The sequence below is a fragment of the Colossoma macropomum genome, unplaced genomic scaffold (assembly GCF_904425465.1).
Source record: "Colossoma macropomum unplaced genomic scaffold, Colossoma_macropomum, whole genome shotgun sequence".
NCBI classification, from domain to species: Eukaryota; Metazoa; Chordata; class Actinopteri; order Characiformes; family Serrasalmidae; genus Colossoma; species Colossoma macropomum.
The window spans coordinates 37,608,408-37,632,671 of NW_023494805.1; the positions used below are offsets into that span (position 1 = coordinate 37,608,408).

Here is a 24,264-nt window from a genome sequence, read left to right on the forward strand (position 1 = left end):
AAATAGCGCACTGTTTGTCGAGTATGAATGTGGCTGAATCCCAAATTATTTTTACAACTACTTTTAATGATTGTTTTTGGCTAGGAGCCAGTATTTAAATTCCTATGTAGTGCACTATGTAGGGAGCAGGGAGCCGTTTGAGATTCAGCCCCAGCACAAGAAAAGCGGTGCTGCTGGACTGGTGCTAAATAAGACTTGCACGGGTAATTTGGTCACCAAAAAGTACTTATAAAGCAGAGATTTTTGCATTAAACAGTGCTGTATTATCATATGTTCATTATTATACGACAGAAAGTTATAAAGTTAATGAAATGACCACATTGTGCAGTGATAGATGATCCAATGTTCTTTCATAGTTGCTTGGCGGAACTACATTTCTTGGTGGAATACTCGTTTATGTCAATTATTACTAATAATAATGTAAATTATTTTCTTGAAAAATGTGTATTTTATCATGTTTTATGTTGGCCGCCGTTTTATTAAAGCAATAAGCCACTTGAGGCCGTGCATTACAGTGAATTTTTCATGGGGAGGGGAGTTTTAGGCATTCTGCTTCGCATTGTGCCTAAGAACACCCTTCCCTGTGGTGAAATCACAGTAATGCTCCCGTGACTTATTGCCTTATTAATTAGCTAGCTGCCATGGAAGAAACGACCACTCGATTAACTCCTTCATGCACTGTTTACATTCTGAATGCCGTTGAGAATCATTTGTAGTCTGAGAATTGCTGTAACATTACGTTGTCAGTCATTTATCCAGCAGTGCTATACAAGAAATCCTGTAGCATAAAGAAAGAGAGGAGTTAACTCACAATTATAAACATGATTGTTCTAATTAAGCAAACAGACTTGGCCATTTGTGAATGGAAATCTTTTAGCCACTATGGGTTGAACCATGAGTTGCATGCTTAAAAGATTCTTTGCATGATGAAATTGTTCTTCAGGTTGATGGAAAATGTGTTGTATATGGTTCTATATAGAACCTTTCTGAAAATGATTCTGTAGAGCACCAAAAAGGGTTCTTCTGTGGTTACGATGTCAACCTTTTTCATATGACTATGACTGTACTTTGCTCTGTATAATACAAGATGGCCCACAACTTACAAGACCACATGTCTGACAAAGCCTTTTTCCTGCACAATCCCCCCCGAACCCACCATTCCCCTTCAAAATGTCTTTACAATTCGACCACCGCCAACAGGAAAGCTGCCATGTTCTCAGCTCTTTTGTATTTTGCTTTCTTCAGAACTGTTCTATCTAAACCTTCTTCTTCTCTAATGTTGCTTCTTTTCTGTTTATTATGTATTACTGACTGTGCAACAGTTCACTCTGCATAACAAACACAGCTCCACATAACACCCAATCACACAGCAGCATTCAGATGACCATTCTCCAATTCTTTTGACACATTCCGCCCACCATGCTGGGACCCTATCCGTGCAGGGGGGAGGCGGGATGAAACGTGCGTTTTAAGCCATCGCTCCACAAAGTTTAAGTGGAGTGATGCGCGAACTGTGGCAGACACACATGAGAATTCGGTGGATGAACAGAGGTAAAGTAATTTTGTGATTTTTGTCTCTAATGTAAATTATGCAGTACTGCAACTGATATTTAAAAATGCTGTGTACACTGAGGTTGTGAGTATAGATATAGGGATGCATTACCAAGTTTGTCTTTGATATGATTGTGGTGGGTTGGTTTCTCTGTGTGTGTGTGTGTGTGTGTGTGTGTGTGTGTGTGTGTGTATATATATATATATATATATATATACATGTATATACACATACACACATATATCTACTTTACTTTTAATGTAAGTCAGTGGAACCAGAATGTTTTCCAAGTCATTTTGGCCCATTTCTTTTGGTCCATTGTTCATGAAAATTACACACAATGTAAAGGACAACAGGCATTTTCAAATTATGTGAAAAACTGAAAAATGACAAAAATGGAGATACAAGGTTTTCTTCCGACAGCAGCTATATATATAGCTATCACATATCACACATATATATATATATATATATATATATATATATATATATATATATATATATATATATATATGTACGTGTGTGTGTGTGTATATGAATATATTGCTGCTGTCAGAACAAAACCTAATATCTCTAAAATGGTAACTTGCAGGGAAAAGAAAATACCTACATTACTTTTAATGTGTTTAAAGTCAATGGAACCTGACATCTTTCCAAGTCATTTTGGGCCGTTTCTTTTGGTCGATTATTCATGAAATTTACACACAATGTGAAGGTCAACAGGCATTTTCAAATTATGATAAAACTGAAAAATGACAATAAATGGAGATAGGAGGTTTTATTCCGACAGTAGCGATATATTTTGGAAGGATGGAAATAAACGATAATAATAATTTTTTTCAGATCTGAAACAAGACTGGAGCTTGATTTTCTCCTCTCCCTCAAAGATGAAAACTTTAAGAACTGTTTATCTGATGGGGACAGTTTTGGTGGTCTGTCAGCTCTAGCGCAGTTGTTAGGGGTCCATTTTTTCTATGTCTATGTTAACAGTAACACTAAGAAACCACCTTTAGCATACAAACACTGATTACAGTGTGTGAGACAGTTCTAGCAAAGTTAATCCACTTCACAGGAATCCCTTGAATGGAGAGGATCATCTGAAGCTGACCTCATTATTTATCGTTGTAATGTTTTTTTTTCCTGGGCGTTTTTCTTTCATAGCATCTTTTATCGCTGATGCTAATGGAAGGTGAGACACCAGGAGCATCAGACTCCACTAGTACAGCACTACACATCAGTGTGGAGAGGACTGCTGATACACAAGAGCTGCTATCCACTCTTCAGTCTGAATCCAAAAGCCCTTCTCCCACTTCTTGTTCCCCCAGTTCTTCTCCTCCTCTCTCCGGCTCAGCCGTGTCAGCCTTGCAGACCAAATTCAAGGAAATATCTCAGAGGAGATGTAAGGAGAAAGATAAGCATGACTACTTGTGCGAAGTCTCCTTAGAACACTCTGTGCAGAAGATAGATGAGGACCAGTTGTCTCCAAGCCAAACCCCGCCAACGGACAGGAGGAAGAACTCAAGTAGCAGTGACGAAGATGGATCTGAGCCTCGCCTGACGGAGGCCTGTGAGAAACGGGATAAAGAAAGCACCACATTTGGCGTAGCAGGTCCCCCCCGTGGACTTGGAGAAGGTTCCAGTCTAGAAAACATTGCCACAGGTGGAGCTGATACCTCCTTGTCACCAAAGCCAACCTCTTCTCCAAGGCACTGGGCTCCTCCCAAAGGCTTCTGGAGAGTGGCTCGACCCGAGACCCTCCTTTTAAACGGAGAGGAAGCTTCTTCACTTGTACCTTGTTCACCGAAGAACGTGCCACACGCCCGGGAGGAGGAGTTCCAGAGGAAGCGCAGGCTCAGGGTTGAACGTGTGGCGGTTGGCAAGGAGCTGCAAAGGTCGGACAGCTTGGAGAGCGCTTTCCGCAGATGCTTCCAGAAGGAGGCCGATCCGCCAGATACCCTGGCTGATCTCTGGAGGGCGGACAGTTGGGAGACCTTATGTTCTCGAGGAGGGTCCAAGATGGAGAGGGCTGGGACAGATGAGAAACACACAGAGAAATGCAAAACCAGGACCATGGAGACCACCACAGGAAAGCGTGCAGAAGGACAACAGCCTCCAGACCTGATTTACAGAGGTAAGAGAAGCCAGAGTTACGTTGAATTACAGGAGCTTACTGCATTTCAAGGTGCTGACATATTTTCAGATAGAGATTACAACCCAATTTCATTAACCTTCATTACACTGCATGTAGAACAGAGCAAGACAGGGAACACAATAGCCCAGCCTCACTTTCAGAGCCAAATTGTTTCTTCACACACACATGGTGCTCATTGTCGCTGTCATAAAAACCTTGCATCTCTGGAATGACAACTTTTGTAGAAGCAAAAGTGGTTTGATACATGAAATGCGCCTTTCTTTAGAAACTTACATAGTCCAAAGTGTTCATTTGTGATAGGAACCAGACATCTAAGTGTTTACAGCTGCTCCACAGAAAGTCACACATAAAATGGGTGTTTTATGATAGTTTTGAGACAAAATTTTGGCCTAAAACCTATTTTTTTAATGTATCCGTGGTGGAGGGATACATGCAGGGAATTGTAAGGCAAAATAGTCCCGAAAGAAAACATCTTTTTTTTAGATGTATCACTATTTTACCATGTTTAACATTACAAACAAACTCAGAAGACACATGTGTGTTCACTGGTTGTTTTGTATAGAAAATAAATTGGCTATATTCTGTTGTGGAAATTGTGACGTCTGGTTCCAGTCACCGCCACTGTACTCTACAGTGAACCACTTTGCTTAAAACCACTCTGAATAACTTTGTCTACATCTCAGCAAATGAATTACACAGAAATTTTGAAAATTTAGTGGAATTCCCCTTTAATTTACATTGAAAAAAGTTTTATTCCAAGTAATTACGCACCATTTCTGTTGATCCTGTATGTATTGTTCACACAATGTAAAAGGCAGCTGGCATTTTCAACCAACGTAAAAATAAACAACAGAGCAAGCAAAGGCCTTAGTATGACCGGAATGACATAGTACTGTGTCTTTGGCAGTGGTCAGTTATAATAGTAATTGTTTTGGTTGTATTTTGTAATATTCTCTGTCCCGACTAGCCTTCGTTACCTGTGGGTCCCATAGCCGGCAGTCACAGCCGGAGAGTGTTTGTGAGCTCCGTGAGCAGATGGGCCCACTCCTTTCCATGATTACAGATGTGGGGGTTGGGAGCGAGCGGAGTACGGTCAGATAATAATGTTTTAATACCACACGAATGAAACCGGAGGCTGAAATCTGCCGCCCCGTTTCTCAGGAGTGTTGTGTAACTGCAGAAACAGCCCTGCTGGTTTGGCAGGCTACAGCGTCAGGAGGATGACGAGGGTTCACTGGATTTACCCCGATACGCAGCATCCCAAAGATCACCTCAGGGTCGACTTGTAGTCCACAAAGGGACAACTACTTCACATGAATGTAAAAGGAACAGACATGAGGCATAGTTTACTGTAGTTGACCACAAAATAGGTGGGTGGTGTTGAGGTTTTCCTGGCAGTTGATGACCAGTGAGAGCAAAAGGTTGTCAGAGATCACAGGAAACCTCTTTACTTAGCCTTAAGATTAAATCTGCATGGAATGAACAAAATATACTGTGTTTATAAATCCACACATATCAATTTGATATGCCTTAAAATACTCTGAAAACAAAGTAAAGACTGGCGCAGCAGTGCTAGCCAATGCAGGCATCTGTTAGCTGAGTTAACAGAGACAGTTAGCATTGTCCTCCAAGTGTGTTGAGCTGTCCAGTAGTAGTAGTGGGTGGTATACTGTTGAAACACTTCCTCAGGTGTGAGGTTTGTCATAAAAAAAAAATGGTATGCCACAAAATGAGCAGATAACGTGACGTACAAACAGTGCAAACCATGCTAATGTCGGCCTGTTTAGCTGAGTGGCTAAGTCAGGGGTGTTTCAGTTTCATTTCAAATGAAAATGAAAACACAGCAGACCCTCAATCACCTCCCGCTGTCTAGTCCATCATAGCTGAAGTAGTCCACTTTGTTTTTGAGGCAGCAGACTCTTACGAACAGTCTTTTGGGGTTAGTCTTAGCCTAACATGGTCAGACTAATTGCTACCCTTCCTCTCACACCACCTGAGAAGCCACCTCACTGTACATTCACAGTAGCAGGTGACCATTCATTTCCCATGAGAGAATGCAATTGACTTAACAACAAGCAGCAAGTGACATGGCGGCAGGGCGACAAATGACAAATCAGGTTGAAATGTTCGAAATGGACAAGAACAAGGTGAAGTAAGAGTCTAAATTAGATAGACACTGAGGATTCCCAGCCTCTGCTCTCTGAGCTTTTCGTTCCTAGTGGCATTTCGTTCCTATTCGAAATAGGATCATTCAAAACATGGAAGAAAAACGTATAAACTTTCATACTCATAAGCGCAGTTCATATTTTAAACAAATGGTGAAACATACATAGTACATATTTTTACTTATCATTTTTATAGTGTAGTAACTTTCCTGTTCCATTTTTTTGTGCTTTTGATGTTAATTCAGCTTTGTTTACCCCCTGAATAGATGATTTAGGCTAAAAGAAACTGTACCTTTACTTTAAATGCTATTTGCATTTTCAACAAGGTAGGACAATTCCAGCAGTGCCAGACTGTAGCTGCTGCTCCATTTAAGGTGGAACAGAAAATTTGTACAAAAAGCTTCTGAATAAGGAGCCTAGTAGCACCATTTTTACCAGGCCTGCGGGGCTAGTGCTAAAAGGCAATAATAACATACATTTTTTTTTACCCTTTTGCACAAAAAAAAATTCAGATTTTCTTTGGTTTTAAAAAGTGAAGAGACTGCCCAGAAAAATAAGCCACTGTTAACCGACAAAAATAGTGTAGTCTAGTGCTGGCTGGCAGAGACTCTGGAGGAGTGGCTATGCAAATGACCACACATAAAGGCTCATGGTATGCACATGCCGTCCAACAAACTTACAACAAAAGACTTACTGAGCTGTTTATTGTTGCTGTTTGTTAATTTACGTCATACATATGTGTTGCTTGTGTTGTTATGTGTCAGGGAGTGGGTTTAGTTGGGGGTTTTTGCGTGTGAGGTGGGGTCACCGAAGAAGCACTTGAAGCATGTGGCTAATGGTGACCTCCTCCTCGGTTTCAATGTTGTATGCAACTTTCCTGCTAGTGTATTGAATAAATAGCATATTTGCAGAAGAAGCATCGCTACTCCTATGTTTTATTCTCTGTTGACATCCCGATAGGTTTACATAAGCATCTATTTGGAAATGTATACATACCGTAATATGTACCCAGACATTTTAATTATACTCCGATTTAACATTTTGGCCGTACTGCCCACTGCTACTGTTTGAAAAGATCATAGCCAACCTTTCTACACGAAATGAACGAAGTATCATACAGTGATAATAAAGCAACGTATCACACTTGCAATACACCTTTAAATGGGTTAAAAACACATTAACGAATGTGGTTAAAGATTGGTTCAGTGAGGTTCTATCCAATGTGGGTGTCTGTTAGTTGACTTAACAAAAGTGACAGTTAGCATTCTCCTCCAAGCACGTTGAGCTGTCCAATGATGTTGCATAAGCAGCAAGATGGGGTGGTGCTTTGCATGTCTTGGAGGACGCATGTGTTGCCTTCACCCTCCCAGCATGGTAGCATCGTGTGATGGGGGAGGCCTAGCTAGCTGTTGGAATTGGCAGTTGAAAATTGGGTAAAAATCCAAAAACTATTAGTTCAGAGGGCTTATTTTCTCTGTTTTACAGTTTTCTCTGTTGTCTTAATCAAATGATTGGATGTCTTTGTGTCTCTGTGCAGGTTTACCTCCATCATATAAAGAGACTGACTGGGACACAGCGATCATCACCCACGGCGCTGAGCTCACTGTTAGGTAAGAGATTACTCTCCTCAAAAGTCTCCATGGAGTCACTGAAGCACACAAGTTACTGTCCTGAGTAAAGGCTATCAGTCATATTTGATCTGTAGACATTTAGAGACATATAGCAAACCTTCACGAATACTATCCAGGCCATTTTTAAACATTTAGGGGAAATCTTGCTTGGGGGCTTCTCGCTGCTTCCAGTCAAGCTATTTTTGTTTGGAAGAATGAAAAATATTAAAACTTAAATTTAATGTTAAAAAAATACTAAATAAATAATGATAAAAACAGTTACCTTGAGGGGAAACTCCATGAATGAACTTTAAGTTGGCCTGACAGAGGTGGTTGCTAAAGAGTTGCTATGATATCCCAGGTGGTTGCTAAGGTAACAAGTGTATTTCCTTAAAAAGGGTATTTATTTTACTCACAGTTAAAGGCTGAATTAAGCAGACAATAAAAGAAGACTTTAAAGGTTAGATATTGATTATATTTAAGGATGTTATGGATGTTATGAATAGGCGGCACGGTGGCGCAGTGGGTAGCGCTGTCGCCTCACAGCAAGAATGGCCTGGGTTCAATTCCCGGACGGGTGACCAGGGTCATTTCTGTGTGGAGTTTGCCTGTTCTCCCCGTGTCTGCGTGGGTTTCCTCCGGGTACTCCGGTTTCCTCCCACAGTCCAAAAACATGCAGTCAGGCCGATTGGACATGCTAGATTGCCCCTAGGTGTGAGTGTGTGTGTGAATGTGTATGTCTGTCTGTCTGCCCTGTGATGGACTGGCGACCTGTCCAGGGTGTATCCTGCCTTCAATGACAGCTGGGATAGGCTCCAGCACCCCACCGCGACCCAGAAGGATAAACGGTTTAGATGATGGATGGATGGATGTTATGATCTATTTAAAGCTATTTAAAGCTACATATATATATGAGAGGGGTTTGGGACCCCTCTCAATAGAAAGTACCGTATAAATGATGATTATATATATATATATATATATATATAATCATCATTTATACGGTACTTTCTATTGAGAGGGGTCCCAAACCCTAACTCCTACATTTACACTTGTGAAAATAATACTTACATTTTTTTGATAATTTTTTCAAAAATGTCTTTTTTTCCTTTTTGAATTCTTTTAAGATTTATCATAAGTTTAATATTTAAATAAAAAAAGCTTTATTCAAAAAATGCAATCCCACGTTTATATGTCAGTACCGAAATTTTAGTTCATGGGCGGAGCCTTGTTTTAACCCCACCCCTGCATTTTAGAGCACGAAGTGAGACTGCATCCCTGTCCCTCATGGCCACATGATGAGCAGTCAGATTGCACTGTTTTGAAGTAAATATGTCCCAAAGTCTGAAAATCAGTGTGGAACGTTAAGAATTGTCACTACCGTAACACACATTTTCAGCTATTAAGTAAACTTTTTTTGTGTTTAATGAAAAATATGATGATTTTATGTGTGTACAACTGTTCAGTTGTCACTACCGAAACAGTCACTACTGAAACATTTGGTAATTTTCAGTAGCGTTATGATTTTTAGTAGCGACAAAATGGAACGTTTAAATCATTTATTTTGATAGAAAAAACATAATTATGGTATAGCATCACTCAAAACAAAAAGATCTGACTTCAGTGCAGTAGCATGATTGATATATGACTGTGGTGTTTACTAAGAACACTTTAAGAGCCCTCTGTTAAAGAGTGTAGGTCTAAACAGATTCTGATTTATGGTTTATGTAACAGTAGCTTGGCCCCTGCTTGACTCCCAAATATTTGTATTTGTTTAGAGATAATATGTTGTCCATGAGGTCATATTTCCTTTCATTTTTCACTTTTGCCACGAAACACGGTTAAATCTTTGGTACCTATACACAAACTGTGTGTTGGAGCCATATTACAGATGAACTCTGAATCCAAATCCACGCATATGACACATTTCCCATCACCTTCAGATTAAGCTCATTCACTGCGTCCAGTACATGGCTCTGGAAGAGATTATATAAAGCTGCTTTATGTGTTGCGTACTGTGGCGTGGACTTATGTGAGCTGTCGATCTGTACGCTTTGTACTCCCAGCCATGGCTGAATCCAGGTGTATATATATATATGTGGTGCCGCTGTGTTGTGTTGCTGTAGGTGTGCTTGGGTAATAATGAATCTGCATTCTTTCTTGTTGTTTACAGATCTGCGCTCTCTCGTGGCGAACTGACCCTCAGCCCACGTCATGAGCAAGCCAAGCGTTTGTTGGAGAGGGCCCGCTCGAAGGCCCGCTCTCAAAACCCTGACAGTGACCATGCCACTTGGCAGGCGGACCGAGAAGACTTGTAAGTCAGCGGTCACTCTCGTCAACGCTGCAAAAAATGGTATATTGTTAAGTACAATTATCTTACTTCTAGTCAATATATCTCATATTTCTTATTTTGAGATGGTTGTGCAGTTATTATAGGATGATGTAGCTTATTTGTAGATGGTTTTTACCTGTTTTAAGTAATTTTATTTAGTAAACTTATCTCACTATACTGGCAGATAATTTAGCTTGTTTCAAGCACATTTCTTAAAACAAGCAAAATTATCTGCCAATATAGTGAGATAGATTTACTTAATAAAACTACTTAAAATAAGTTAAAAATGTCAAATAATCTTAAAATAAGCTTACAACAATCTCAACAGGAGCAAAATTAGATATATCAACATTTAAGATCATTTTACTTGACAAGATACCATTTTTTGCAGTGTGTAACTCTTTTTATTTGATTTTATAAGTAATTTCTCATTTCTACACACTGCTAACTAATATTATCTCACTATATTGGCAGATCATTTTGCTTGTTCTACGAAATATGATTGAAACAAGCAATTTTATCTACCAAAACAGTGATTTTTCTCTAGATAAAATGACTTAAAACAAGTACAAAGTGTTGAGAAATAAGTTAAATAACCTTGTAATAAAGCTCTCAATATGAGAAATATTAAACAAATCAACTACATTTAAAACATTTTCACTTGCCAAGATATCAGTGAACCTGTTTTTGCAATACCTGCCTTTGTTGGAAGTTGACCTTTATCTCTAAACCCTGGGCTGAACCATCACACAGCTTGTTCCAGCAAAGAGGAAACTTCTGCCGACACTTCCCTCTGGCCTACACTTTACCCAAACTCTGTTCAAGTTATTCAAATAGTTATGTAATAGATTAATAGCCGCCCTAGAATCAGAAACTGGATCGCTGATCTAGTGATGCACTGAAGATATTGCGGCGAAATTCTCATTTAGAGCCGTGTCGGCAGTTATATAATCATGTTTGTGGAGTGCAGTGGTTATTTGGGATGTCTGTTTTGTGTTATAAATCCCGCTCTTGTTATGAACACAAAACCAAGCACCCATACACATGCCAAATTAATCCAAAGCCTCTGAGGTTTTATCTGTGGGCACTGTTAATCCATTTAACACTGAATAACGCACTGATGTCCTGTTTAATAACAGGCCAAATTTTCACATTACACCATTCGAATTGGAGAACTTGTATAACGGATTTTAGGCTTATAAAACTAAGAGGAAAATGAGTGGTTTCATCAACTGACATTGAATACATAACTGTACAGTTTTAAGTACATTATCAGGCTGGAAGAAAGAAACTCTGCACACAGTCTGTACAAAGCCTACTTTATTATTTTCGCTTGTTGTTTGGAATAATTCAAAGTTAAATGAAGCTGATATATATCTTGTAAAATGTATTGTAACACAAACCAAATTCCAAATAAGTTGGGATAGTATGTGAGATTCTAATAAAGACAGAAAGCAGTGATTAGTAAGTTCTGTTTGACCTGTATGAAATTGAAAACAGTACACAAAAGCATGTTTGATGTTTTGCTTTATGAATATCATTGTTTTTTGGTAAAGTTCATTCCAAATATGATGCCTGCAACACAATCCAAAAAAGGTGGGAGCATGTTGGCCACTGTGTTATGTCGCCTTTCCTTTTAACAGCTTTTTAATAAACATTTGGGGAATAAAGACACAAATTGATCCAGTATTGAAAGTGGAATTATTTGCCATTCTTTTGCTGCACAATCATAGGGGCTTTGGTTGTCATATTTTGCACTTCAATGCACCACACGTTTTCAGTAGGAGACAGATAGGCTATTCTAGCACCTGCACTCTCTGATTATGCAGCCATGCTGCTGTAACACATGCAGAATGTTTCTTGCTGTTGTCATATTGAAATAAGCATGAACTTCCCTGAAAAAGACATCGCCGAAAGGGTAATATATGTTGCTCTAAAATTTGTATGTCTTTCAGTGTTAACGGTGCTTCATAGATTTCCAAGTTACCCACTAATACTCCCCGATACAACAGACCCTGACCTTTGAACTTTGCTGGTAACAATCTGGATAGTCATTTACTTCATTAGCCCAGAGAACTTGACATCTGTTATGTCCGTAAATAACCCGAAAGCTTGACTTGTCAGACGACAAAACAAATGAGCTTGAGCCCAGAGAAGTCGGCGGCGTTTCTGGACGTTGTGACACATGACTTCTGCTGTATGTAGTACAGTCTTAACTTGCATGTGTGGATGCAGCGACAAACAGTGTTTATTGACAACGGTTTGTCACAGTATTTCCGAGCTTATGTGGTGATATCCATCACAGAAGCATGTCAGTTTTTAATGCAGTGCTGTCTAAGGGGTCAAAGTTTGCAGAAAACAATTAAGTTAATAAGAGAAAGCATTACATATCTTGCAAGTAAACTGCTTTTGCTTAAATATAGGTCAAAATGGACTTACTAATCACTGCTTTCTGTTTTTATTTGCATTTCACATACTGTCCCCAACTTTTGGAATTGGGTTTGTACTATCCAAAACCACCAGTGAACCTACACATGACTTCTGAGTTTTGTATATCATGTTAGTTACGGTAAAACAGTGGTAAATATGAAAATAAGTTTTCTTTGGCTACTGTTTTTCCTTACAACACCCATACATGTACCTGTCCACCATAAATGGATTTCAGTATTGGGGTCGTTACTCAAAAAAGTAATCCATTACAAATTACTGAGAACTTGAACTGTAATGAGATTACTTTACTTACTACTTCCAAGAAAAAGTAATCTCATTACTCATTACACTTCTATGTTACTCTGTAAACACCAGGGGGACACCCAACAGTCCATTCAGTCTTTTTTTTTTTTAAGAAGTGCCAGTAAGAGTCACTGAATAAAAACACTTATTCTGATTAAAATGATACATGGATGATGCTGTTTGGAAACTGAGGAACTAGCCACTAGAAATATTTTAAAGCTGAGAAATAAAATCTTTATGATTAAAATGTAAAGCTTACAGAGCTGTTTCTGAATGAAAATCAAAGAAAAATCAGGCTGTTATTTAGATGAGGTTAGAGCTCCCTCTTCTTCAGCACTGGGATCTTCATTCATTAAATGATTAGATGCTTTGACAGATTCCTCTTTGAGTTTACATCGCTTCCAGTGCTCAAATTCATAATCAAAATCACACAGTCAGCTTTATGTCCAACTGTAATGAAAGGCTTAAGTAAGTGTCATGTAACCTTATGAACACCACCGTTCAGTAAAGTGTTACTGAAGATTTTAAGCTTTTTAGTTTACCTGATACCTGAAGTTTAGCTGAAGTAAAAAGTGCTGTACAAAGTAATATTTCTCAAAGTGTCGGACTTTAGCAATATGTATCCTAAGATATTTCGGTAATTGATTCTGTTCTTGCTCTGTAGGGAACTGTTACCTATGCATGAGTCGCCACCGCCACACAGGACCATCATTGTAGCTACTCAGGAGCAGTTAGTTCCCCCACCTGTTCAGTTGCTGGAGGTCCGAGGCAGGAACAGCGAGCGTGGGATAACCCTTGCGGAGACACGGACAGTCACCGACTCGCGTACGCTTTGAAGACGAGTCGGAGAAGGAGGCAGAGCGCCGGTACCTGGATAGGGTGCGGGAGCGTGGCCCAGTGGTGGCAGAGAGATCTCAGTCCAACCAGCAGCCAAAGGCAGAACCAATTCTCACCATCTCACAGGTGAGCAAAGGATCTGGAACAAGCTGGGGTAGTGTAGGTATCCCTGTAGCTATTCTGACTGATGAGGTAGAAGGTACCTCTCTGGAGACTGTGGTGCTCAAGGAAGACCTCCGAAAATGCGAGGCTTGCGGGAGCATCTTAGCACCAGTTCATGCCAAAGAATCTTCCTCTAAGTCTTTGCTAAGTTCTGCAGAGGGAAAGCCAGCTCCTCGATGGGTCACTCCTGGTCACTCGAGTCGCCAGATTATTCGTCCTGCCCTCTTAGGAGGAGTAATGTTGACTGAGGGCTCCAACTTGGCAGAAAACGTTGAGGTTGCAGCAGTGGGTGGAGCTGGCGAGAGGATGTCAGCTTTTGGCAAGCTTCGAAGGAGGAGCCGGAAAGGAGAAAGCAGAGTCGAGACAAGCTATGGACCTTATGCTCGTGGTCAAGAACTGTTGGCCCAGCGACGGAACTCTAGAACCCGTTCCAGTCTGGAGGAGGTAACTGGCCTTCGTTCCAAACAGACTGAAACACCGACACGAGGGGTCACTTTCGCGATCGACACCTTGCCTGGAGCAGATACCTCTCAATCCATGGCTACAACTTCCAGAAATGCCAGGGATTCCCCTGGCCCTCAGCTGCCCATCAAGTCAGCTTTGAAGTCAACATCCAAGAGCAGGCCAACTGGGCAACGTGTTGTGAAGCTCTTGCCTTCAGTTCAGTATCGCTTGATCCATCTGGACAAACAGGTGGAGGGGGGTTCCCACCACCAGGATGTTGCACCTGAGGAGCATCTCAGTGTGACTCTTGGCACATCCTCACAGGCTTCGCAAGCCACCTCAGGACTGACCCCTTGTATCAGGCCATCTTCTCTCAGGTACTCTTCACCTGTGCTAACTCCTGAGCTCCAGGCTCTGGCGATATGGGACACTGTAGACCCAGTTGATGGTAAGCTTAATCATTAGTGGTAAACTAAAGTAGTAGTTAGTGGAGAAAGCTCAGTGGTCACCAACCATGGTCATGGAGATCTACCTTCCTACCTTCCTGTCTTGTTCCAACCACCATCTGCCACAGCCGCTCCTGCTAATTAACTTCTTCACAAGTTCTTGATTGCCTGGCTCAGATGTATTAGTGGTAGGTAAGGGAGGGGAAGCATGTTAGATGAAGGTTGGAAGGTAGATCTCCAGGAGGAAGGTTGGTGACCACTCCTTTGTGAAACATTTTTATCCATGGCTGTTGAAGAAGTGCCTTTATTTGATTGATCCATATCCTGGCTTGTTGTCTTTTGGTAGAATAGTTCATATTTTATATTTATGATGCTCTGGCAAAATAAAACCAGGAAACCATTGAAGTAACTCACTGAAGAACTGCATGGTTAAGCTCAAGTATACTTGCACATATCTGACAGAGATATGTTATCACGCTCTTTGTTCTTTAGCCCATTTGTCAAGTGATGATGTCTGCAGGGATTCCACCTGTGCTTCACCTCATCCCCCAGAATGTCGGCCAGCGGTCCGAGGTATGGGCATGTCAAAGGCTGAGGACCTCAGGGCAGAGCTTCTGAGAGCAGAGCACCGCAAAGCTGAGCTACAGTGGGACGAAAATTTAGGTGGATCACGGTAAGTGTCCAATGGAAACGATGAGGGTACCCATTTATGGACCTGGAGGGCTGGAGTTGAACACGGTTTGGTGGTTTCCCTGCCCTAACACAATAAGACTGAAAGATTAATTGCTTTTATATTGAAATCAATTTAAGAGAGTGCAGTTTTCAAATCGCAAGAGCTGCAATATTTTTTAAATTATCGCCTACATGATCAAGTTTTGAGTGGAGAAATGTAACCTAATAACACAGACCTTGTGAACTACCTGTAGATAAGTTAGATCAATCAGAGGCAACCAAACCTCCATGTGCTGTAACATCACAACCACAACTTACTGGCTGTCTGGCACATTCATTTACACAAGACTCAAGCTAGAAAAAGTGGACATTTTGGTCTTCTTGGCAAAAAAAAGTCTGAAACTTAATTTATAGAAAATAATCGCAATTTGAATTGCAGTCTACGAATTGCAGATGAGCCCTGCTGCTGACATCCCATTTAAATAAAAATAATGTGTGGCCACGCCTTATTAACATGTGGGAACAAGATCCTAATGCATGGCCATCACTTAATAAGGCATGGGAATGAGATAATTAAGCTGTGGCCACGACTTAGTAAGGTGTGGGAACGAGATCAAGCCTTACTAAGTCGTGACCACGCATTAGGGTCTCATTTCCACGCATTATTAAGATGTGGCCATGCATTAGGTTCTCGTTCCCACGCCTCAGGATCTCATTCCCATGCCTTAGTAAGTCGTAGCCACTACTTAATTATCTTGTTCACACGCCTTACTAAGTCATACGGTGCCCTGCTGGTGACATGCCATATAAATAAAAATAATGCGTGGCTACGCCTTATTAATGCATGGGAACGAGAGCCTAATGCATGTCATCAAACTAATTCATTCTTTCATTGCTTCATACTTTTGGCAAGAAGAAGTGTCCTTTAAAATATGAAGAACCCAAATTGGTCATCACCAGTTTTTGTCTTTACAGCACAATTTTGCAGCTATCTGATCAAAGAACGGATTTTGAATATGTTTTCGTTTATTATTTCTGAAGTATGCTAATGGAAAAGCAATTAGACTTATAATAGCCAACATAACAGTATTCATAAGACAGGGTTACAACAGATCACATTATTTTACTTATTGCTAAATTAAGAAGTGGATCTAACGTTTTTTGCCATCATCAGCCCTATTTTGGAGTTACAAACTCCAATTTTTGCATGTTTCTGCACAGACACAGTGACACGCCTTCTCCAATTTACCAAGGCTGATAATAAATAAATATTGACCTATTATTTTGCACGCTATTTAACACCTGTGAAAAGCTTGTTCAACAAAATGGAAGCTTTAGAGTTATCTTCTCAGAATAACGACATCTCAAAATAATTACACTTTCTTAAATAGTTATAACTCATTATTTAAACATACTAAGTCAAAATGTCAAAAAAGTCACTGTCATATGTTAATTATGAAGTTGTGACCATGTTTAGTTACATTAAAACTACATAACCCACTAAATTGACCACCCCCACAAGCACAAACTGTCTGTAGACCGTCTGTACTTGGTGCATGTTTTAGTATATATACTTAAATCGTGTTAAATGATGTAATAGTAATCTTAATAATAAAAGTAATAATGAAAGTAATATGCTCATTGTTTCATCATTAACCCATGTCGATTGTGGTCCTCATGCAGAAGAAGTGCAGAGCGAGAAGGCAAGCCCAAACTTTCCCTTCGCCGTTTCTTCTCAGCCATGGGCTTGAACAGCATGGGGAAGCTGGTCAAGGGCAATCGGTCCAGCAGCATGGAGCAACTGTCCTCCCCTGCTCTCAAACACAGCTCAGCCTCTCCGAGCCCCACTCACAAAGGCCAGCCACCGCTGCAGAGAACCCCCTCTCTGCAGTCCCTGCACACTGTAAGTCTGGCTGTAGTGCAGTACACATAAGCTTTGGACGTCAGTGTTGCTGATGGTCTGATATGTGGAGGATGACCTGCTCTGGCTTTCATTTCCACCAGGAGTCCCCTCTCGCTCAGCTGCGCAAGGTCTCCTCGGTCCAGAGCCTGCAGTCTCCGAAGAGGAAGTTTGAGCGCTCGACTATTCTGGGGGAACTTCCGTTGCCTCTTAGTCTGGGGCCCAGGTGTGTGGGACGCTTTTTGTTTTGGTTTTTTCCTCACCATATCATTAATTTCCATTAATTTAGCAAAACTTCTCCATAATTTACTTGTCGAGACGTCAACAAAGTCATTCAGAGTGATTTGATGCAAAATGTTTAATTGACCAACTCCCTGGTGGTGATAGGAACCAGGGGTCGCTGGTTCTTTTACCAACAACATACTGGCGAATGTAGCATATCTAATTACTCTTTGGAGACTATTTTGCCTTACAACGCCCTGCATGCACCTCTCCACCATGAATATACTTTAAAAATATGTTTTAGGCCAAAACCTTTCCTCAATACTATCACAACACTGCAAAAGAATAAATAAATAAAAATAGTCTATAGTGTTTTGTCAAGTGAAATTCTTTTTTCTAGTCAATATATCTAATATTTTTTTATTTTGAGTTGGCTGTGCAGTTATTATAAGATTACCTAGCTTGTTTCTAGACTTTTTTTTTTACCTGTTTTAAGTAATTTTAAGTAAAGTTATCTCACTATACTGGCAGATAATTTAGCTTGTTTCAAGCACATTTCTTAAAACAAGCAAAATGATCTGCCAGTGTGGTGAGAATTGTAACTGAAAGTTACTTAAAACAAGAAAATGTTTGGAAATAAGTTGGATAATCTTAGAATAAGCTTATAACAATCTCAACAGGAGAAATATTGAGAAAAACTATATTTAAGATTTTACCTGACAAGATACCATTTTTGTGCAGTGAAAGCAACGTGTCAGGCATCACACTGCAAAAAATGGTATCTTGTTAAGTAAAATGATCTTAAATATAGCCAAGAAGTCAAATATTTCTCCTGATGAGATTCAATTTGATTCAAATTGAAGATCAATTTAAAATTATTTCTAGACACTTTTCACTTTTTTATGTAATTTTATCAAGTAAAATTCACTATATTGGCAGATAATTTTGCTTGTTTTAAGAAATGTGCTTGAAACCAGCAAAATTATCTGCCAGTATGGTGGGATAACTTAATAAAATGACCAAAACCAAGTAAAAAAGTTCTGAAAATAAGCAAGATAATCTTATAATAAGTGCACAAGCAGCTCCAATGGGAAATGTTAGATATATTGACCTGATTTAAGATCATTTCAGTTGACAAGGTAACATTTTTTGCAGTGCAGGCAACATATTTGTAACCACGTCATGTATTAACTTTCTGTGAAGGAGCTTTTAGAGGCATTAAACACTTCAGACGTCTGATTCCTATCACCACCACTGTGAACAATTCTAACTTGGTGTCTCTAGAACAGAGCATTTTACATCAAATCTGAAGGATACTGTTAACATCTTAACACTTTAATCATGCAGTGGTGAAACATCTGTTGAATTCCCCATTAAAGAGAAAACTGCAGATGAAAAATATAATATCACATCTAGTGTAATGCAGAATTCCCATAAGAATAGTGTCTGATTGGGTTTTTACTTCTGCAGAGAGCTTCAGGTCGAAGGAGGAATGGAGCACTTAGATGGCTCTCGAAGTGTGGGTCCGCTAGGGCGACTGGTCCAGGCTTTCCCTGATGGAACTCTGCTCCTGGAGCTCAAAAGACCAGCCAACGGACCTTTTGGCTTTGTCATTTCAAGAGGCAAAGGTCGACCAGACTCAGGTAGCACTGCACTGTGCTAACAATGTGTAATGAAGGCGCTCCAGATGTGTTTGAATCTATTTTCCCCTGTTTACTCAAAAAACACAGTATCAAAATCACAAAAAACAGAATCAGACAAAAACCCAGCAAGAGTACCAAAGAGAGTCCAAAAGGCAGAGTCCAACAGTCCAGAAGAAAGTCCAAGTAAACCAAGAATCCAGCAACAGTAGTGATAATAGGCTCAGTACACAGACAAACTGGCAATACTTCACAGAGGGCATGTGTTGGTGTGGGTCCTTATAAAGCACACGGGTCAGGCTCCAGTCCTCGTGGGCCAAAACACAGCAGACTTCAGCTCCCTGCCTCATTAAACACACCTGATTCAGCTCATCAGCTAATTAGCAAGGCCTTCATGAACTGAATTCAGAGCGTTAGATGAGGGTAAACGCGGATCTTCGCAGCACTTTGGCCTGGAAAGTCCCCAGTTTGATACGCCTGTTATAAAGGGAGGTAGATGAGCTGCAGGTGAAAGAGATCAGGGTGTCACTAGGAGACAGTTCAGTACTCAGGTGAGGCTGACCTCTGGTGTTGAGGGCGGGTATTACACCTGACACAATGGTTTGCGTTTCAACTTCCCTGAAGCTGAAAATCAGAGATAGAAGGCAGATTTGTTGTAGGGGCGGGCCATATGATGATATTCATTGTTATTGTGATAAATTATCTCACAATGTGACAGACAGGGCCAGATTCCAGTCACAGCAAATAAGACCTATTCATAAAACCTTTTTTAATATGACCGTATTTTCACCGGGGTGCTAGGCTGCCAAAATCGACTCTTTGCCAAAAAGACATGTAAACAAAAAAAGAAAGAAAATCAAAATTCTAGACTAATTCTAGAGCTACGAATTTTAAAAAGTGCTGACGAATAACAGTCAATTGTTTGGTAGAGAAGCTTTTCAATTTTAGTCAAGGAACAAAGTTTCTTTTTCAGAAAATATGACATGTATATACAAATCTAATTAAAAGTCTACTTCTAATAGTAGGAATTATATTTTAGCATGTCCGATTTCTCATTGGTAAGAATTCCTTTTTCCATTTCACTATAATTGCAGTAACAATTTTTACTAGCATGATTTAAAGTGTAACACACCAAAGTTAAAGTTCAACTCGTAAATATTTAATTTTTTCCTTTTTTTCCCCAATCACACCATACTACCAGCACTAGGAGGGTAAAAGGTAGCACAGGCTTCTCTGAGACCTGTGAAGCGCCGCTGCATCTTTTCGAACTACCACTAACGCAACATCATTGGACAGCTGAACGTGCTCGGAGGACAATGCCAAACGCAAGTTCTGTTAACAGACACCTGCGATAGTTAAAAAACGTCAATTTTAACAAGCACAGTTTCAGTTTTTACTTGTAGGAAATTAATTTTCAGTAGTAAATATGTCATTTGCACATGTGTAAGCTGTACATTCCTTTGATAAATGCATTGCAAATTGAACAACTGAGATTTAAAGCTAAAACTGCTTACAATAAAATCAGTTCGAACTTGTAATTAGACATCTATTTGGATGACAAGTAGGGATGCAACAAAAACCGATACTTGTATCAGGTATCGGCCCGATACTGTGATCATTTACTCATCAACTCATAAAATGCACCAATACTAACATCCGTTACCAGCTGATATCATGTAGTGTAAGCCGAGTATACGCTGTTGCGCTAATGAATGAATGACTCAAGCTGGCAGTGAACACTGTGCAATTTTAGACTGTTTTTAAACGCCCTCAAATCACAACCACTTCCCCAATACAGGTGGACACACGTACGCAAGCAGCAGTGAGTCTGTATATGCCAAGTTTACTCTGACTGAATAGAGTTGTGTATAAACATTAATACATTGACTTTTTCTTTGCACAATAGTGTGTAGAGACAGTCAAGTCAAGTCAAGTCAAGAGGCTTTTATTGTCATTCCATCTATGTACAGTACACAGTAGAGTGAAATTACGTTCCTCCAGGAACAACACCGTGCAACAAGGAACAAAAAGTACAAAGTGCGAACGTGCAGACAGTGTGCAAACAAAAATTAAGCTAGAAACAAACAATAAATACAATAAATTAAACAGACATTAGACACAGTAAACAGACAGGACAGTGCAGCGCCAACACAGCACACATTCTGGATATGAGGTGGTGGAATAAGGTGCAGACATACTTAACGTGCTGTGATCTGTTAGTTACACAGACAGATAATAAACATAACCACAGCAGTTACTGAGGTAGTAAAACAGTGTAAACACAGTATTGGCAGCAATGTTCCAGACAGTGCAAGTAGTGCATCAAAAGAGGTGTGTGTGTGTGTGTGTGTGTGTGTGTGTGTTGGCGGTTTAGTTCAGTCCTTGTGAGTTTGAAAACCTGATTGCTTGAGGAACAAAGCTATTGCAGAGTCTGGCGGTGATGGATGCTCCGGTACCTTCTGCCAGACCGGAGCAGTGAAAAAGTCCGTGTGAGGGATGGATGGGGTCGTTCACGATGCTGGTGGCTTTGCGGATGCAGCGTGTGGTGTAGATATCCATGATGGAGGGGAGAGAGACCCCGATGATCTTCTCAGCTGTCCTCACTATGCGCTGTAGTGTCTTGCGGTCGGACGCGGCACAATTCCCAAACCAGGCGATGATGCAGCTGCTCAGGATGCTCTCCACAGTCCCCCTGTAGAACATGGTGAGGATGGGAGGGGAAGATGAACTTTCTTCAGTCTCCGTAGGAAGTAGAGGCGCTGCTGGGCTCTCTTGGCTATGGAGTTGGTGTTGAGAGACCAGGTGAGGTTCTCTGTGATGTGGACGCCGAGGAACTTGGCTAAGTGGAGGGTGGTCACCCCGCACGCTCCGGAAGTCAACAACCATCTCCTTAGTTTTCTCTACATTCAGAGACAGTCTGTTAGCCACTGCACCTCCTCTCTGTACGCTGACTCATCATTCTTGCTGATCAGACCCACCACAGTCGTGTCATCAGTTTGATGATGTGGTTTGAGCTGTATATTTTGCAGTACAGTCATGAGTCAGCAGAGTAAACAGCAGCGGACTGAGCACACAGCCCTGAGGGGCGCCGGTGCTCAGTATGGTGGTGCTGGAGATGTTATTGCCTATCCTGACTAACTGAGGTCTCTCAGTCAGGAAATCCAGTTTTCCAATCAGCTGCTGAGGGATGATGGTGTTGAATGCTGAACTGAAGTCTATGAACAGCATTCTGACATAGGTGTCTCTATTGTCCAGGTGGGTGAGAGCCAGGTGGAGTGTGTGGAGATGGCGTCATCTGTTGTATTGTCAACAGAAGACAGTACTGTCCTACCATGTACATCACCGCCTTAGCTTCAGTGCACAGTGCGGTACAGGTTAGCCGAGCTGCTGTAGCTCAGTTTCTCTGCATTAGTGCTCAGTACTTGGATGCACAGCGTGTTGTTTTGAATGAAGCAGCTTTATTGGTAATTGTCCATACACAGAGCTGTCTGTAGGGGCTGCGTTTCACATAGCATGACAATCACACAGAGTGTGTTCATACAGTGTGAGCATATTAATCGTAGGCTTTCTATGTACATGATAGTCTATTCAAACGTACAGTGTGACTCACAAAAGAACAATGGATGGTGGAATTCCCCGTGGACAGAGCTCTGGATTGGGTGTTTACACTGATGTAATGGATCTATTACTCTCTTTCCAGGGATTTATGTGGAGCAAGTTGGAGGAAGTCCTACAGACAATGTCTACACCGGGCTTTTGGGTGTTGGGGATGAAATACTGGAGGTGAACGGAGAGAAGGTGACCGGACTGAACCTCGATCAGGTGACTCGTCTGATGACCCGCGAGAGCACAGCCACCATCCGGATCCTTCCGCACCGCTGGATCCAGCACTGAACCTCTGAGAGATTAGAGATGTGACGTAAACACCGCTGAGTGCGTTGAGTGTGTGTCTGTGCTGTTATATGTTATACCTCAGCCGTGGCGTTCTTCCTCAGCTCCGACACCGAGAAACTGAATGTGAAGGATGTAACGTGTCGTGTATTGTTTACAAAATGTTCATCAATAAAAGTAAAAACATTGAATGTGAAGACGTGGTGTGATGTGTTTTCGTCTCACTGATGGGTTTAATGTGAATGTAGTGTAGTGTACACTGTGTTATTTAGTATTTATAGTGCAAACCAGATAATGATGTAAAGTACATAATTATTTTAGTTTACTTGGACGTTTAATGTTTAGCGTTCTTTTTAATTAACTAATATTATATCAAATCCATATACAGTTATTTTTGAATATATATTCATTATATTAAAAGATTACATAAATAATTTCAGTGATTTAATCCTGTGATGAAAGACAGACAGATATATTTATAAATCTATTAATCATTACATAATTGAATATATATTTATTACATAGAACATTATAAAATAAAGAGTTTAAGTGCTTTTAGTTCTGAATAACAATTAGACAGACAGAAAGATAGATAGACAGACAGACAGATAGATAGACAGACAGATAGACAGTTAGATAGATAGATAGATAGATAGATAGATAGATAGATAGAAACAAACAGACAGACAGACAGACAGATAGATAGATAGATAGAAACAGAGACAAATAGACAGACAGACAGAAAGATAGATAGACAGATAGATCGATAGATAGACAGAAAGATAGACAGACAGATAGATAGATAGATAGATAGATAGATAGATCGATAGATAGACAGAAAGATAGATAGACAGACAGACAGACAGACAGACAGATAGATAGATAAATAGATAGAAACAAAGATAGACAGACAGACAGAAAGATAGATAGACAGACAGATATATAGATAGATAGATAGATAGACAGACAGACAGACAGACAGACAGATAGATAGACAGACAGAAAGATAGATAGATAGATAGATAGATAGATAGATAGATAGATAGATAGAAACAAAGACAGATACACAGACAGATAGATAGATAGACAGAAAGATAGATAGATAGATAGATAGATAGATAGATAGATAGATAGATAGATAGATAGAAACAAACAGACAGATAGACAGACAGACAGAAAGATAGATAGACAGACAGACAGATAGATAGATAGATAGATAGATAGATAGATAGATAGATAGAAACAAACAGACAGATAGACAGACAGAAAGATAGATAGACAGACAGACAGACAGATAGATAGATAGATAGATAGACAGACAGACAGACAGAAACAAACAGACAGATGACAGACAGACAGACAGAAAGATAGATAGACAGAAAGATAGATAGACAGACAGACAGATAGATAGACAGACAGAAAGATAGATAGATAGATAGACAGACAGAAAGATAGATAGATAGATAGATAGATAGACAGCCAGATAGATACATAGATAGATAGACA

At 40.2% G+C, this 24,264-nt stretch overlaps 1 protein-coding gene across 1 annotated transcript; it reads left to right on the forward strand.

Moving 5' to 3' along the window:
* The first annotated feature begins 828 nt into the window (after positions 1-828).
* On the forward strand, positions 829-22,840 carry si:ch211-13f8.1. The gene is given in 11 exon segments (XM_036596007.1): positions 829-1,551; positions 2,714-3,683; positions 7,407-7,479; positions 9,653-9,793; positions 13,209-13,339; positions 13,341-14,435; positions 14,926-15,106; positions 16,789-17,008; positions 17,110-17,231; positions 18,698-18,870; positions 22,568-22,840. Coding segments are annotated over 10 exon segments (3,279 nt in total). The 5' UTR covers positions 829-1,551; positions 2,714-2,734; the 3' UTR covers positions 22,762-22,840.
* The last annotated feature ends 1,424 nt before the right edge of the window (positions 22,841-24,264 follow it).